A 14514-nucleotide genomic window follows, 5' to 3' on the forward strand; every position below is an offset into this window, starting at 1 on the left:
TGTAGGTTTTTTGATGATGGCCATACTGACTGGTGTGAGGTGATAGCTCATTGTAGTTTTGATTTGCATTTCTCTAATGATTAGTGATGTTGAGCATTCTTTCATGTGTTTGTTGGCAATCTGTATATCTACTTTGGAGAAATGTCTATTTAGGTCTTCTGCCCATTTTTGGATTGGGTTGTTTTTTTTGATATTGAGCTTCATGAGCTGCTTGTAAATTTTGGAGATTAATCCTTTGTCCGTTGATTCATTTGCAAATATTTTCTCCCATTCTGAGGGTTGTCTTTTCATCTTGTTTATGGTTTCCTTTGCTGTGCAAAAGCTTTGAAGTTTCATTAGGTCCCATTTGTTAATTTGTATTTTTAGTTCAAATACTCTAGGAGGTGGATCAAAACAGATCTTGCTGTGATTTATGTCAAAGACTGTTCTTCCTATTTTTTCCTCTAAGAGTTTTATAGTGTCTGGCCTTACATTTAGGTCTTTAATCCGTTTTGAGTTTATTTTTGTGTATGGTGTCAGGAAGTGTTCTAATTTCATTCTTTTACATGTAGCAGTCCAGTTTTCCCAGCACCACTTATTGAAGAGGCTGTCTTTTCTCCATTGTATATTCTTGTCTCCTTTATCAAAGATAAGGTGACCACATGTGTGTGGGTTTATCTCTGGGCTTTCTATCCTGTTCCATTGATCTATATTTCTGTTTTTGTGCCAGTACCATACTGTCCTGATTACTGTAGCTTTGTAGTATAGTCTGCAGTCACAGAGCCTGATTCCTCCAGCTCTGTTTTTCTTTCTCAACATTGCTTTGGCTATTGTGTCTTTTGTGTTTCCATACAAATTGTGAAATTTTTTGTTCTAGTTCTGTGAAAAATGCCATTGGTAGTTTGATAAGGATTGCATTGAATTTGTAGATTGCTTTGGCTGTGTCTTTTGTGTTTCTATACAAATTGTGAAATTTTTTGTTCTAGTTCTGTGAAAAATGCCATTGGTAGTTTGATAGGGATTGCATTGAATCTGTAGATTGCTTTGGGTAGTATGGTCATTTTCACAATGTTGATTCTTCCAATCCAAGAACATGGTATTATCTTCCCATCTGTTTGTATCATCATTAATTTCTTTCATCAGTGTCTTATAGTTTTCTGCATACAGGTCTTTTGTCTCCTTAGGTAGGTTTATTCCTAGATATTTTATTCTTTTTGTTGCAATGGTAAATGGGAGTGTTTTCTTAATTTCACTTTCAGATTTTTCATCATTAGTGTATAGGAATGCAAGAGATTTCTGTGCATTAATTTTGTATCCTACTACTTTACCTAATTCATTGATTAGCTCTAGTAGTTTTCTGGTAGCGTCTTTAGGAGTCTCTATGTATAGTATCATGTCATCTGCAAACAGTGACAGCTTTACTTCTTCTTCTCTGATTTGTATTCCTTTTATTTCTTTTTCTTCTCTGATTGCTGTGGCTAAAACTTCCAAAACTATGTTGAATAATAGTGGTGAGAGTGGGCAATCTTGTCTTATTCTTGATTTTAGAGGAAATGGTTTCAGTTTTTCACCATTCAGAATGACGTTGGCTGTGGGTTTGTCATCTATGGCCTTTATTATGTTGAGGTGAGTTCCCTCTATGCCTACTTTCTGCAGGACTTTTTATCATAAATGGCTGTTGAACTTTGTCAAAAGCTTTTTCTGCATCTACTGAGATTATTGGATGGTTTTTATCCTTCAGTTGGTTAATATGGTGTATCACATTGATTGATTTGTGTATATTGAAGAATCCTTGCATTCCTGGGATAAACGCCACTTGATCATGGTGTATGATCCTTTTAATGTGCTGTTGGATTCTGTTTGCTAGTATTCTGTTGAGGATTTTTGCATCTATGTTCATCAGTGATATTGGTCTGTAGTTTTCTTTTTTTGTGACATCTTTGTCTGGTTTTGGTATCAGGGTGACGGTGGCCTCGTAGAATGAGTTTGGGAGTGTTCCTCCCTCTGCTATATGTTGGAAGAGTTTGAGAAGGATAGGTGTTAGCTCTTCTCTAAATGTTGGATAGAATTCACCTGTGAAGCCATCTGGTCCTGGGCTTTTGTTTGTTGGAAGCTTTTTAATCACAGTTTCAATTTCAGTGCTTGTGATTGGTCTGTTCATATTTTCTATTTCTTCCTGGTTCAGTCTCGGAAAGTTGTGCTTTTCTGAGAATTTGTCCATTTCTTCCAGGTTCTCCATTTTATTGGCATAGAGTTGCTTGTAGTAATCTCTCATGATCCTTTGCATTTCTGCAGTGTCAGTTGTTACTTATTTTTCATTTCTAATTCTGTTGATTTGAGTCTTCTCCCTTCTTTTCTTGATGAGTCTGGCTAGTGGTTTATCAGTTTTGTTTATCTTCTCAATGAACTAGCTTTTAGTTTTATTGATCTTAGCTATCGTTTCCTTCAATTCTTTTTCATTTATTTCTGATCTGATCTTTATGATTTCTTTCCTTCTGCTAACTTTGGGGGTTTTTTGTTCTTCTTTCTCTAATTGTTTTAGGTGTAAGATTAGGTTGTTTATTTGAGATGTTTCTTGAGGTAGGATTGTATTGCTATAAACTTCCCCCTTAGAACTGCTTTTGCTGCATCCCATAGGTTTTGGGTCATTGTGTTTTCACTGTCATTTGTTTCTAGGTATTTTTTGATTTCCTCTTTGATTTCTTCAGTGATCTCTTGGTTATTTAGTAGCGTATTGTTTAGCCTCCATGTGTTTGTATTTTTTACAGTTTTTTTTTCCTGTAATAGATATCTAGTCTCATAGCATTGTGGTCAGAAAAGATACTTGATATGATTTCAATTTTCTTAAATTTACCAAGGCTTGATTTGTGACCCAAGATATGATCTATCCTGGAGAATGTTCTGTGAGCACTTGAGAAGAAAGTGTATTCTGTTGCTTTTGGATGGAATGTCCTATAAATATCAATTAAGTCCATCTTGTTTAATGTGTCATTTAAAGCTTGTGTTTCCTTATTTATTTTCATTTTGGATGATCTGTCCATTGGTGAAAGTCCCCTACTATGATTTCGTTATTGTCGATTTCCCCTTTTATGACTGTTAGCATTTGCCTTAAGTATTGAGGTGCTCCTATGTTGGGTGCATATTTACAATTGTTATATCTTCGTCTTGGATTGATCCCTTGATCATTATGAAGTGTCCTTCCTTGTCTCTTGTTATAGTCTTTAAAGTCTATTTTGTCTGATATGAGAATTGCTACTCCATCGTCTTTCTTAGTTCTTTATTTTAGTATGTTGTAGCATTATGTAGTTTTGTCAGGTTTACTGAAGCATAATTTCCATACATTAAAATTCACCCTATTAAATGTATAGTTTGATGAGTTGTGCAATCAATCTGCTCTTCCCACCAGATCCTGGTAACCAATGATCTGATTTTGGTTTCTATGGTTTTGTCTTTTCTAGGATGTCATATTAATGTAATCACACAGTGTGTGTAGCCTTTTGTGATGAGTGTCCTCACTTGGCATAGTACTTTTAAGATTCATCTGTGTTACTGCATATATTTCACTAGTTTGTTCCTGTGTCAACTTGGGTAGGCTGAATTATGTTTCCCAGAATTCTCTCCCGTGTATGCTTCTAGGTAGGGTGGGCACAAGACACATTTCAGTGTGAAATTTGGAGGGCAGAAATGGAGCAGCAGCCATTTGGGGTTTTTTTGCAGGCACTTGCATTGTTTACACACGTTGAAACTTATCTGCTGGCTCAACCTACTGGTGAAGGGCAGCGGCCAGGACTCTAATCATTCTACCTTTCCTTGGCTTGTCCTTCAGTTTCTCTAATTCTGAGCTAGGTGTGTTTAGCAATGTGGCAAAGGGTAACTTCTTCCACAGGATTCCCACATCATCAAGGTTGGAGACAGTGACAAGTGACAAGGGTCTCAGACCGTCCTCATGGGTTCCAGCTTATCCGCATTTCTTCCACCTATTTTCCTCTTCCAACAGCCAACCTGGTGAACTTCAAGCTCCAGTATTAGATGCAAAAACAACAGCCTCGGAGACTGCTTAACCAACTCCAGCAATTGTGTAATGTCAAATCCCTGTAAACAAATCACTGTACACACAAACATATGTGCCTGCCAATATCCTAGTAGTTCTGCTTCTCTGATTGAACTCTGACTGATACAATTCCTTTTTATCACTGAGTAGATTTCCATTGTATGGATGTACGATTTACTTACCCATTCACCAGTTCATGGGCATTTGGTTGTTTTCAATTTGGGATCGTGAATAAAGCTGCTATAAACACTTACATACAGGTCTTTGTATAGACATATTATTTCAAAATATGGTATTTACAAATATAAGAAGAAATAGCTAAGAGAGTCAAAATATCATTGCCACTAGAGGCAGAAAGAGGTACAAAGGGGTCTGATGTTGATGCTTTGCATTTTAGACCTTTGTTGCCATAATTTAAAAAAACAACAACAGTGAACTGTATACTTTAAAAGAGTGAATTTTATGATATGTGAATTATATCTCAATAAAAAGTATAAAAGTATACAATAATACAATGAACAAACTGTCAATTTATAATCTAATGTCAAGTTTTATTTACCTTTTTTCTTACAATATGCTGTCATTCAAAATATACCTCGTAACTCATGCATACAGTAGGCACTCTATAAATATTTTGATTTAATAATTAGATATTTTTTAGAATGACTAAAAACCCTGATGTAAAATCCCAATTGGGAAGTGCATAATCCCATCATAGACAAAATATATAACTTTACAATAAACATTTTTATAAGAATTTGCCCAAAAAAGGGGAACACTTACAATTTGGAAATTAAAAAATAAAAAGTAAAAAGCAAGATGAAACACAACACTAACATATTTCAACAATGATCCCTGGATCGGTGGTACTTATAGACCAAGGGCTACCTGCACCCTGTGGCCTTAAGACCATCTGACATTCAGTTAAGAAGATAATTATACACATAATAACCTCTTAACTAGAAATGCTGCAAGAATAAATAAGGAATAGCCTGTGAAAACCTGTTAACTATATCCCTTACATGAGCATAGGAAAAAAATTTAAATATATACTTTATTCTCCAATTTAAAAAGTCAATGCTTTTCACCCTAAGCATCAAGAATGAGCCACAAATAAGCATGAAGTCCCGTTTATAGAACTATGTTACATTCTGTGGAAAATACTTTCGGATATAAGGTCAAGAACCTTAGTCCAAAAATAAAACAAATCCTTGCATTAAAGGGTCTTCCAATGTTTACACAAACAAAACAGGCTGTGACCATACATGACAAAGAAATACCTTCTAAATCCTTATTTTGGGTTAGCTTTATAACTAGGAACATTCACTCCAACTTGAAAAAAAATTGTATCACTTTTATGATAATAAAAAATTAAAAGCCAATAAATACCTAATCTTAGAGAAGTAGCTGTGCAAACTTATAAACATAATCAAATACTCTATAGCTACAAAATGAAAAGTCTACTAACTATATTTTTCAAAAACTATATAATTCTATAAAAATTTAAATACGTGGACTCTATCAATACATGGAAATGTATCTATAAAATACTGTTAAGTGAAAAAAGCAAAATTAAAAATATAACGTGATTACAACCATGTAAAAGTAAATATGTTACAGTAACAAACATTGAGGTGAATTTAAATTTATAGACACAAATAGATTCAAACATTCATTAGGGCTTTATCTTTGTTGCTTAAGATTATAACAAAAGAAAAAAGAAAAAATAGACTACTGTTTTAGGTAAACCTATACTCCTAAACAATAAATACTGAACTATATATGTAAACTCCTAAAGCAAAGATTTTAAAAAACAAGACTTCTATATCTCAAATGTACCCTATGGAAGGAGATCAGTCCACATTTGCTGATCTTCATTTTTACAAAACCTTCTGGCAATAGTCACTACAATTCTAACGCTGCCCTTCTTAAGCAGAAAGAGAAAAAAAATTTAAGCACCGTTTAAATAAGAAAACTAAGCAGCATGCTAACAAAATCTATCTACTTAATCTGTTTTATTACTGCAAAAAGCCACGAACAGAGGGTTTTAAAAAAACTAATCATATATACATATTTTACATAACATATATTTATGCTATAAATATTTTAAAGAATGGCTTTTACATAATTCTTTATTTCAATATATATCTTACTAATTTAATTGCAAGTTATACAAATGCAGTCTTTCAGATTTATTATTGAAAATTATTCTCTACGTGATTTAGAAAATGGCTAATTTCTTGGATAAAACATAGCATATTTAGAAGTCCGAAAGCCAAGTAAATCCCTTATTTCATTTCGGAATTTTGACAGATCTTGGCGCAGTTCATTTAGATTTTCCACAGTTGCCTGATCTGTACTTTGCATCTTTTGTCTCATGGAAGTCAAGTAACGATGCACTAAACAGCACATCACTTTTTGGTAGTTTTCATCTCTCTTTTGCTTCAAATTTCTCCATTCCTTCAAAACAAAAAATATGATATTAACAATGTGCATAAAAATATTTAGATGAGGTGGATTTTTTTAAAAATTTACAGATACAAACACTATCTTGTAATGCTTTATTAGACTATATTTTTGCCACTACATGTTACAAAATAATATTCAACACATTTGAAACATGCCATGCATATTTGTTTTATTCATTTACCTGTACACTCACCTTGATTTAAGATCCTTAGTTTGTAGTAGGGATTAGCAAACTATGACCCATAGGCCAAATATGACCCACTTCCTGTTTCTGATGGCCTGTGAGCTAAGAATGGCTTTTACAGATGAACCTTTTGTAATCAATTTGATGATGGGGACTACTAACTTTGAACTCCAAATAAACAAAATGTTATTCCCTGCCAAAATGGAATTCCATTCATTAACAGAGCTGTATTATAAAAAAAAATATTACTCAATTATTCTCATATGTTTAATTTCATCAATAAAACTTTTGTGGAAATTTGTTTTCTCTCTTGTTATATTACTACCCACATAAAATCTACAATTTTTTCACAGCCCACAAAGTCTACAATATTTATTATCCAGTCATTTACAGAAAAAGTTTGCCAGTTCCTGGCTTATAGCAACATGTATTGAATTATTCATGTATTGAACAACTTTCAAGAAGAACCAGAAAAATATGCATTGACTCTAAGAGTCACTCTTATGCTGACAGCCTAGGTATTCTGAATATTTTCCTTGTTTTAAAACTGTGAGATGAGAATTCATGAAAAAAATCACAGCTCTCTCTCTCATTTTCAATAAGTATTTATTGAATCCTTACTTTATGTTAGATACTATGCTATGCATTAGGGATACAGGAGTGAAAAAAAAAACAAGTCTTAGCCCTTGTTTTTTTGTAAGCTGTTTCGCTAATTGCTTTATAACCACAACAATGCCCTGTACAAAACAACACAAGTCTTAGCCCTTAGGAACCTGCATATTTATGCTTTAGGAAACATCTGAGATTAGTAATTATTAAAATTATCATGTTGCAGTTCAACCATCTAACTTCTTACCTTTAAGCTGTTCTGCCGTTTAACCTTGCCTTTTGATGTATGAGAGCAAATCCATTTACTGAGGCTACTAATCATATAGCAGATAGTCTTTGGTGAAGGAATGATGTTGAAAGGTGGGGGTAATGTACATTTGTCATCAAAGTAGCTAAGCCACAACTTTGCTCGAGCAAACTTCCATTCTTTGTCTTCATGATTCTATAAGAGGCAAGTGAAAAAGGAAATGAATAGGCATGCACACGTGCACACACACACGGTAGGGCTGGTATGAAGAGATTGTTTAAGATTGTTCAAATGTTTCCACACCTTGTAGGTAAAAATTTGGTTCAAGACTTGCAGTTAATATACATTACTTACATTTTTTTAAAAAATCTATATTTAATTTTTAAATGACACATTCTTAATTCTTTTAAATCTTTGCCTTATCTACTACATACCTTTGGTATGGTCTGAAGAGAATATAAAATTTTTAAAAGAATGAACACTTACTGCTATCAACTGAAAACTTTTATGAAGCATTGCCACCAGCAGCTTGGTAAGCACAATCACAACCACAACATTGTATGTCCCAACAATAACAGCTCCGACGAAGGACTGTAATTCTTCTCCGTAGCTAAATCTTGTGACAAAGATTGCCACATGTGCTAAGGAGAAAATATACCAGAACAAAGCAAAGCAAGTGCCGATGAACCTGTAAAGACAATTACATTTCTGTTTAAAAGGAATTTTAATTAGTGAAAATAAAGAATTCATTTATATCAACATTACATAAAGAATACATAGATAGCCCAGGAGTAATATTTTATAAAGTAACTGAGGTTGGACCCAACATCACAGATATGCCTTACTTTAAACAAAGAAACAAACTCAAAAGGAAGATAAATTATTCCTGTTTAATCTCTTACTACTTCTCTGTCTTTTCTCAACACAGCAGCCTATGATCCTGTAATACTTAATTAGATTTTGCCACTTCTTCGCTCAAAAACTTCAAATGGCTCTCAAGCTCAACAGCCCGAAGTCCATACAAGGGCCAACAAGGTCCTACATGATCCCATTACCTGTCTTTCTTTTTTTCCCTCCCTTTATTTCTTTCTTTCAATTGAAGTATAGTTGATTTACAATATTATGTTAGTTTCAGGTGTACAACATAGTGATTCAGTATTTTTGCAGATTATACTCCATTATAAATTATTACAGGATAATGGCTATAATTCCCTGTGCTATACAATATATCCTTGTTGCTTATCTATTTTATACATAGTGGTTTGTATCTGTTAATCCCATACCCATAATTTGTCCATCCCTGCTTCCCTCTCTCCCCTTTAGTAACCACAAGTTTGTTTTCTATATCTGTGAGTCTGTTTCTGTTCTGCATATACATTCATGTGTATTATTTTTTAGATTCCACATAGAAGTAACATTATACAGTATTTGTCTTTCTCTGTCTGACTTATTTCACTAAGCATAATATTATCTAGGTCCATGCACATTGCTGCAAATGGCAGAATTTCATTCCTTTTTATGGTTGAATATTAAATTGTGTGTGTATTTATATGGATTAAGAAGATGGAATATATATATCCATCTTCTTAATTCATTCATCTGTCGACGGGCCCTTGGGTTGCTTCCATATCTTGGCTACTGTAAATAGTGCTGCTATGAACACTGGGGTGCACGTATCTTTTCAAATTAGTGCTTTCATTTTTTCCTGGATATATAACAAGGAGTGGAATTGCTGGATCATACAGTAGTTCTAGTTTTAGTTTTTTAAGGAACCTCCATACTATTTTCCACAGTGGCTGCACCAATTTACATTCCCACCAACAGTGTATGAGGTTTCTCTTTTCTCCACATCTTCTCCGACATTTGTAATTTGTAGACTTTTTGATGATGGCCATTCTGACTGGTGTGAGGCGATATCTCATTTTTGATTTGATTTGCATTTCTCTAATAATTAGTGATGTTAGGCACCTTTTCATGCGGCTGTTAGTCATCTGTATGTCTTCTTTGGAAATATGTCTATTCAGGTCTTCTGCTTATTTTCTGACTGTGTTGTTTGTTTTTCGATATTGAGTTGTATCAGCTGTTTACATATTTTGGATATTAACCCTCTGTCAGTCACACGACTTGTAAATATTTTCTCCCATTTTGCAGGTTGTCTTTTCGTTTTGTCAATGGTTTCCTTTGTTGTACAAAAGCTTTTAAGTTTAGTTAGGTCCATTGTTTATTTTTGCTTTTATTTCTTTTGCCTTAGGAGACTGATACAAAAAAATATTGCTATGATGTATGTCAAAGAGTGTTCTGCCTATGTTCTCTTCTAGGAGTTTTACTGTGTTGTGTCTTACATTTAGGTCTTTTAACCACTTTGAGTTTATTTGTGTATATGGTCTGAGGGAATATTCTAATCTCATTGTTTTACGTGTAGCTGTCCAGTGTTTCTAGCACCACTTGTTGAAGAGAGTGTCTTTTCTCCACTGTATATTCTTGCCTTGTTTGTCACAGATTAATTGACCTAAGGTGCATGGGTTTATTTCTGGGCTCTCTATTCTGTCCCACTTATCTGTTTTTGTGACAGTATCATGCTGCTTTGATTTCTGTAGCTTTGTAGTATAGTCTGAAGTCTGGGAGGCTTACACCTCCAGCTTTGTTCATTTTTCTCAAGATAGCTTTGGCAATTCAGGGTCTTTTCTGGTTCCATATGAATATTAGGATTATTTGTTCTAGTTCTGTGAAAAATGTTATGGGTATTTTGATAGGGACTACGTTAAATCTGTAGATTGCTTTGGGTAGTTTGGCCATTTTAACAATGTTAATTCTTCCAATCCAAGAACATGGGATAACTTTCCATTTCTTTGTATCATCTTCAATTTCCTACATCAATGTTTCATAATTTTCAGAGTACTGTCTTTCACCTCCTTGGTTAAGTTTATGGCTAGGCGTGATTTTAAATCGGATTGATTTTGGTTTTTTACTTTCTCTTTCTGGTATTTCATTATTAGTGTATAGAAACTAATTAACATACACAGATTTCTGTATGTTAACCTTGTATCCTTCAACCTTGTTGAATTCATTTATTAGTTCTAATAGTTCTTTGGGTGGAGACGTTAGGGTTTTCTATATAAAATATGTCATCTGCAAATAGTGAGTTTTACACCTTCCCTTCCAATTTGGATATGTTTTATTTCTTTTTCTTGTCTGATCACTGTGGCTAGGACTTCTAATACTTTGTTAAATAGAAGTGGTGAGAGTGGCCATCCTTGTCTTGTTCCTGAATTTAATGGGAAAGCTTTCAGCTTTTCATCATTGAGTGTGATGCTGGCCATGAGTTTGTCATAAATGGCCTTTATTACGTTGAGATATGTTCCCTCTATTCCCGCTTTGATGAGTTTTTATCATGAATGGATGTTGAATTTTGTCAAACACTTTTTCTGCAACTATTGAGATGACCATGTGATTTTTATCCTACCTTTTGTTAATGTTGTGTATCACATTGATTGATTTGCATATGTTGAACCATCCTTGTGACACTGGAGTAAATCCAATTTGATCATAGTGTATGATCCTTTTTACACATTTTTAGATTCAGTTTTCAAATATTTTATTGAGGATTTTTGCATCTATATTTACCAAAAATATTAGCCTGTAATTTGCTTTGTACTGTCTTTGTCTGGTTTTGGTATCAGGGTAATGGTGGCCTCATAGAATGAATTTGGGAGTGTTCCATCCTCTTCAATTCTTTGGAATACTTTGAGAAGGATAGGTATTAATTCTTTATATGTTTGGTAGAATTCCCCTGTGAAGCCATCCCATTCTGGACTTTTGTTTGCTGGGGTTTTTTTGTTTGTTTGTTTGTTTTACAAATCCAATTTCAATTCTAGTGATCAGTATGTTCAAATTGACTGTTTCTTCTTGATTCAGTCTTGGCAGGCTGTATGTTTCTAGAAATTTGTCCATTTCTTTTTGGTTGTCCAATTTGTTGGCATATAACTGTTCATAGTATTCTCTTATGATTTTTTTTGTATCTCTGTGGTATTGGTTGTTACTTCTCCACTTCCATTTCTTATTTTGTTTATTTGGGTAAAGGCTGGCTTTTTCTTCTTGGTAAGCCTGGCTAAAGATTTATCAATTTTGTTAATCTTTTCAAAAAAACAGTTCTTGGTTTCATTGATCTTTTCTGTTTTTTATCTCTATTTTATTTATTTCCACTCTGATCTTTATTATTTCCTTCCTTCCTTCCTTCTGCTGACTTGGGGCTTTGTTTGTTCTTTTTCTAATTCTTTTAGGTGGCAGATTAAGATATTTGTTTGAAATTTTTCTTATTTCTTCAGGAAGGCCTGTATTGCTATAAATTTCCCTCTTAGAACTGCTTTTGATGCATCCCTCAAATTTTGGAAAGGTGTGCTTCCATTTTCATTTGTCTCGAGCTATTTTCTGATTTCCTCTTTGATTTTATCACTGACCAATTGGTTTTTTAGTAGCATGTTATTTAGTCTCCACGTGTTTGTTCTTTTCCCATTTTCCTTTCTATAGTTGATTTCTACTTTCATACCATTGTGGTCAGAAAAAAATGCTTCATATAATTTCTATTCTCTTAAATCTATTAAGGCTTGTTTTGTGGCCTAGTATGTGATCCATCCTGGAGAACATTCCATATACATGTGAAAAGAATGTGTATTCTGCTGTTCTGGGATGGAATGTCCTGTAAATACCAATTAAGTTCAACTGGTCTATGGTGTCATTTAGGTACACTGTTTTCTTACTGATTTTCTGTTTGGATCATCTATCCATTGATGTCACTGAGAGGTTAAAGTCCCCTACTATTATTGTATTACTGTCAATTTCTCCCTTTATGTCTATTAGTATTTGCTTTATAAATTTAGGTGCTCCTGTATTGGGTGCATATATGTTAATGAGTGTAACATCCTCTTTTGTGTTGATCCCTTTATCATTATACAGTGCTCGTCTTTGTCTTTTGTTACAGACTTTGTTTTAAAGTCTATTTTGTCTGATATGAGTACTGCTATCCCTGCTTCTTTGTCGTTTTCATCTGCATGAAGTATCTTTTTCTATCCCTCACTTTTTCTGTGTTTCTTTAGCCCTGAAGTGAGTCTCTTGCAGGCAGCATATTGAAGGGTCTTGTGTTTTCATGCAATCAGCCACCCTATGTCTTTTGATTGGAGCATTTAGTCCATTGACATTTAAAGTAGTTACTGATAGGTATGCAGTTATTACCATTTTATTCCTTGTTTTCCAGTTGTTTTTGTAGTTCTGTTCATTTCTTCTTTTTGTTTCTCTTGTTGTGGTTTGATGATTTCCTTTAGTAGTATGCTTGAGTTCCTTTCTTTTTGGTTTTTGCATATCTATCATAGGTTTTTGATTTGTGTTTACCATAGGGCTCATATATGTTGTCCCATAATTATATCTACTTGTTTTAAACTGATAGTCATTTAAGTTCAAACACATTCTAAAAGATCTACATTTTTACCCCCCTCACCCACATTTTGTTTCCAATGTCATATTTTACATCTTCATGCTTATCTCTCAACTGTTTACTGCATTTATAGTTGCTTTTGTGTGTGTGTGTGTGTGTTTCTTTTCATCTATGTACTGGCTTTTTAAAGTGATCTTCAATCCTTACTATGTAACTGCCTTTCCTAGTGGGATTTTCCCTTTCCTATAGATTCTTACTTCTTTTCCATTTAGAGAAGACCCTTCAACATTTTTTAGGTTTACTATTGATGAATTCTTTCAGTTTTTGATTGTCTGGTAAGTTCTTTATTTCTCCTTCTATTCTAAATGATAATCTTACTGGGTAGAGTATCCTAGGTTGTAGGTTTTTTCCTCTCAGCACTTTGAATATATCAATTCTCTCCCTTCTGGCCCACAAAGTTTCTGCAGAGAAATCTAAGCTGATAGTCTTATGGGGATTCCCTTGTATATGACTGTTTTTCTCTTGATGCCTTTAGAATTCTCTCTTTACCTTTAACTTTTGCCATGTTGATTATGATATGTCTTGATGTGGGTCTGTTTGGTTTCATCTTGTTTTGGACCCTCTGTGCTTCCTGTACCTGGATATCTGTTTCCTTCTTCAGATTTGGGAAACTTTCAGCCATAATTTCTTCAAATACATTTTTGATCCCCTTCTTTCTCTCTCTTCTCCTTCTGGAACCCCTATTACGTGAATGTTGGTATGTTTAATGTTATCCTAGAGATCTAATGGACTGCTTTTGTTTTTTTGTTTATTTTCATTTGTCTTTCTTTCTGCTGTTCCGATTGGGTGATTTCCATTATTCTATCTTCCAGATCACTTATGTGCTCTTCTGTGTCACTTAGGCTGTTATTCAGAGTGTTTTTTATTTCAGATATTGAATTGCCTATTTTTGTTTGGGTCTTTTTTGTATTTTCTAGTTCCTTGTTAAAATGATCTTTGTTTAGATCAATTCTCTTGATCTGAGTGGATCAAGCAGCCCATGGTCGTGTCTTTTCCCTGGTATTGGCCACCCCAGATCTAGCGCTGCGCTATGGCGTGACGTGAGTAGGGCCAGAGCATCCACTCAGCCGGGGCTTTGGCACATAGCAAGGTGGTCACAGGAAACTCAGCAGCTGTGCTGCTGTCAAAACTCTGGGCTGCTTCTGGGGTGCTGCTGGAGTAAGCTCCAACAATGGCAGCTGCCGCACCACCTGGGCTACGCTCCAGGACTGGTTGCCTCTATGTCACAAGGACGAGTCTTTTGGCAGGTCCTGGATGCCGTAGATCCAGTGCCATGCTGTGATGTGGAATGAGCGGAGCTGGGGTATCCTCTCAGTTCGGGCTGGGGAGAGCAGCAAGGTGGTCACAGGAAACCTGACAGCACTAGGGCAGACCTCTATCTGCCCTAGCAGGGGGCAAGCCAGTACCTGCACCCCTCATGAGTGGCATCCAGGCTTCTCCAGCCTTTCTATCTCTCCCAGGGGTTCTCCAACCAGTTAAGGGGGCTT

The 14514-nt window shown here is 34.7% G+C and overlaps 1 protein-coding gene across 5 annotated transcripts in view; it reads right to left on the reverse strand.

The window, feature by feature from the left end:
* Window positions 1–1714: 1714 nt before the first annotated feature.
* TRPC1 (transient receptor potential cation channel subfamily C member 1) overlaps window positions 1715–14514 on the reverse strand; it is a 72747-nt gene continuing 59947 nt past the window's right edge. For 2 of the 5 annotated variants that reach the window (XM_082393769.1, XM_082393768.1), the window contains 3 exons: window positions 8026–8227; window positions 7540–7734; window positions 1718–6490 (listed from right to left, as the gene is read on the reverse strand). In XM_082393769.1, the coding sequence (XP_082249895.1) occupies window positions 6263–6490; window positions 7540–7734; window positions 8026–8227 (625 nt within the window). In that variant the 3' untranslated portion in view covers window positions 1718–6262. Of the gene's footprint in view, window positions 6491–7539; window positions 7735–8025; window positions 8228–14514 lie in introns of all 5 variants that reach the window. The other 3 variants (XM_082393767.1, XM_082393766.1, XM_082393770.1) reach the window with 2 other exon arrangements.

The sequence above is a fragment of the Balaenoptera borealis genome (genome assembly GCF_965194805.1).
Source record: "Balaenoptera borealis genome assembly, chromosome: 5".
Lineage (NCBI taxonomy): Eukaryota > Metazoa > Chordata > Mammalia > Artiodactyla > Balaenopteridae > Balaenoptera > Balaenoptera borealis.